The following is a 3,283-nucleotide window of genomic DNA, read 5'->3' as shown; positions in this document are numbered from 1 at the left end:
GCCAGAAAGAAAGAAGTGCACGCCTGTTGGATCTGATCTGTACTTCGTGGACTGCAGACCTCTGAAGTACAGGGTTCAGAAGCCTTTAACTGGAGCCTTATGGGCACAACAGTAGGAAAGGGCAAGTACACAGATCCTGTACCAGGCGTGGGGCTGCAGTGCACTGGAGAAACTAATGTGACATGTGCCACATTGCATTGAAAGAAGTATGACATCCCTAGTATGTCACATATGAGTGTGGCCGTATTTTGGTCACCATAATGGTGTGACCTCCTGTGTTCTGTATATATTTTCTTAGCTGATAGTGTGCCTTACACTGAGGTCACAATACACGGTGTTACCAAAACTGGTCATACTAATTGATGTGACATGTCCCATTAGGTTTTCCAGTGTGTTGCGGGTTTGCCTACTCGCTTCTCCCGTGAGGCGACATCGCCATGGCACCCTGCGGCCCAAGAGGGAAGAGGGCGAGAGGGTATGCATTCCCGCAATCCTTGCAGCCACCTGTTATAGCCGCTTAGACGTAGCGCAGCAGGGGGCTGGGAACTCGCTTGCCCCGATCTGGTTGGAATAATCTGGCTGTCATAAGAGAAGAAGCCTGTAAAATCCAATTTGTCACGAATGGATGTGCGATCGCGACCTAGAACAGTACGTATTAAGATGACTATAGCAGACTCCGACTCCACGCGGCGTCTTCAGTAAGCTTTGTATAGCCCTGTCTAGCACGCACCCAGACTCGCATATGCTGGAGTTATCTGGTTGCCGATTCGATTGTTTTCTATTTCACTTCGATGCTGTGGTTTGTTTCCTGGCAGAAACTCATCCTGTTACTGATTTTTTAACTCCTTTGTTCGCATTACTCAGCCAGCCACTCACTCGGACACCACTCACCCAGCGCACAAAAATGTGATTTCTGGTTTTGCTCTTCTTAGTTCTCTTTCCTACTTACCGAGAGTTAAAGCTAGCTGACACCTCGGTCCCCTCTCCTCCTCACCTCTCACCCGTGCGCCCGCCGAGTCGAGGATAGGCAAACCCGCAACACGGCGGCGCGTGCTCTGAATCACCCGGTACTCCTGATTACCTCCAGGGGCGGCTGACAGGGGGGAGGAGGGGGGGGGTTGCCTACATACAGGGGTTTTGTAGCTCAAACTGACTACCTTTCAGACGGCTATCTAGGGCTAAGGCGCCTATGATTACCTCAGCTGGGCACCCCTCGCTCTCGGGGCTGTAAAGGGGTGGCTATCATATGGCTACCGACCGTAGGGTAGGCAAACGGGTATCTGTTTTGCAAAGCAATTCCTTCCCGTGTTTATAAAGCAGCCAAAACCTTTGCAATGCCAACAGATCCTTCGCAAGGAATTTTCAGAGTACGTTTCTGTACCGCCTGCGCGCGTTTTTCCGTGTTGTCTATCACCGAGAGACTTTCGTTCGAGACGATCAGCAAACCAGCCGCACCAACCGGCACGCCTATAGATGGCATACAAATTCCAACGGGGCCGTGCAACCATGCGTGGTAAATTACACATACACGTGTCCTTAGTCTCAAGGAGTTGTGTAATTTTATCACCGTATATGGATTGAGTTTGGGTCCAACGGGTCCGACGCAGCGGTGGCTAGCAAAGTTTTTTCCTGCCTCCTTTGTCGCTCGACTGTGCAGTGCAGTTGGTTGTGAACCCGGGGGCCGGGCCGGGGCGTGGTTGTGTTGCCTCGGGAGCTGACCGGAAGCGTAGGGCGTGATTTGCCAGGATCAGACTGGAGCCTCTCCCGAAAACCGAGTGTCTTCTATCTCTCTTGCTGTGGCTGCAGGGCTTAAACCGCTTTTAAACTAGTGCGAGTGGGACGAGTGGCGCTCGCGAGCATGCTCGCGGAAACTGTTTCCGTACGCGTCCTCGAGGCTGATTGTGTGCAGCCGCAGCATTGCTCTACCGAATGCAGTCGTGTATTTCGACACAAAGCTCGACAAAAATGAGGCTTCTTTTGCGTTTTTCTGAAGAGAGATACATTTGTAATGCAACCAGGGGCGCTCTGTTTTCTTTTTTTTAAAGTCAGACTGACGTGGTTGCAATTTGTTCGCAATAAAGCAGCCACAATCGTTCGCAAGGATTCTTCAGTGCACGGTGAGGGGGCTGCCTCCCTCCCGGTGTTTTCTCTCACAACAATACCGTGCATGGATGAAACGCATGGGCTCGCAGCAGCAGAGGATGTACTGGTAGCTCGTCACTGTAGTAGCGGTAGAGAGTTACAAGTTCACGGAAAAACGTTAGTACCCCGAGCGAAGTTTTATTTCATTTCCGCATAACCAACTGGTATTTGTTTCAGAAACCAACATTTAGTAGAGGGAACGACGCTATAGCGTGTATACACGGTCCTTCCGTGGACAAGACAAGGTTTCGTTCTCCCAACAACGACCTTGTTCCCTCGACTAATTATTGGTTGTGACGGTCATACTGGTTTCTTAGCTGAAATCATTTCGTTATCTGCGGAAATCAACTAACCTAATTCGGGGAATTAACATTTTTTGTGTAAATCCATCTACAGACAGAGGCACTGCAATTCATAAGTTTGTTTTGAGTAACAATGATAAATTATTCCAGAGAAGGCATTTCTGATTGTTTGTTACGATTTCTAGATCAGATTGCAGATGATTATGCTTACTTTGATTTTTCTCTCTTTTATTGTGCCGGATGCAGTAATAGTTTATTTGTCATAATGGGTAAAGGGTGGTCTACTGGTTCCTTTCTTCACTTTACTTATACTGTACCTCATGCAGACGTGCGGGCGGGCTTGCGTACCGTCGCTCACCGTGGCGCCTTACGGCCCCTTGCGAGTATGCAACCTGCCCGCACGCGTGCATGCTGTACAGTATAAGCAATTTAAGGAAATTGGCCCGTGAACCACTGTGTACTTATGAAACATTCATTGTAAAATGTAGTTGAATGTTGCCCTATAGCACGCAAGCAGCCTGACTCATTTTTCATTATTTTTCATTATTTTTTTATATTTCAATTTTGCCTGTTGATGTTTATTTGTGTTCTAGTTTTGCTGTGTTGCGCTTTTTCCTCAGTAGCAGCTTGTTGTTACAGCATGGCAGGTCAGACTCGTACCGTGTGGCTACAGTTCCCTCCATCCCCGACGACAACAAGACATTCGACGGATCAGCTAAGGTACAAGTATCGTTAAGTCCTTGCCCTTTCCCTCAATCCAGCCTTACGAGAGTTTCAGGCATTTCATTTGACCACGGCCACTCTCGCAGTGTTTGGTACCGCTGGAGAGCGATACTGAT

At 48.7% G+C, this 3,283-nt stretch overlaps 1 protein-coding gene across 11 annotated transcripts in view; it reads left to right on the top strand.

The window, feature by feature from the left end:
• The window catches only part of LOC113207579 (sodium/potassium-transporting ATPase subunit alpha), a 31,874-nt gene that overhangs the window by 9,772 nt on the left and 18,819 nt on the right, over positions 1 to 3,283 (top strand). For 9 of the 11 annotated variants that reach the window (XM_052264368.1, XM_052264370.1, XM_052264365.1 and 6 more), the window contains exon 3: positions 3,084 to 3,164. The exons of the other annotated variants lie outside the window; for them this stretch is intronic. In XM_052264368.1, coding sequence (XP_052120328.1) covers positions 3,084 to 3,164 — 81 coding nt within the window. The remainder of the gene's footprint in view (positions 1 to 3,083; positions 3,165 to 3,283) is intronic. 11 annotated transcript variants of the gene reach the window in all.

Source organism: Frankliniella occidentalis, unplaced genomic scaffold, assembly GCF_000697945.3.
Source record: "Frankliniella occidentalis isolate FOCC.00 unplaced genomic scaffold, Focc_3.1 Scaffold18, whole genome shotgun sequence".
NCBI lineage: Eukaryota > Metazoa > Arthropoda > Insecta > Thysanoptera > Thripidae > Frankliniella > Frankliniella occidentalis.
Note: the sequence above shows the minus strand (reverse complement) of the source record. Positions and strands in the feature narration are given on the sequence as shown.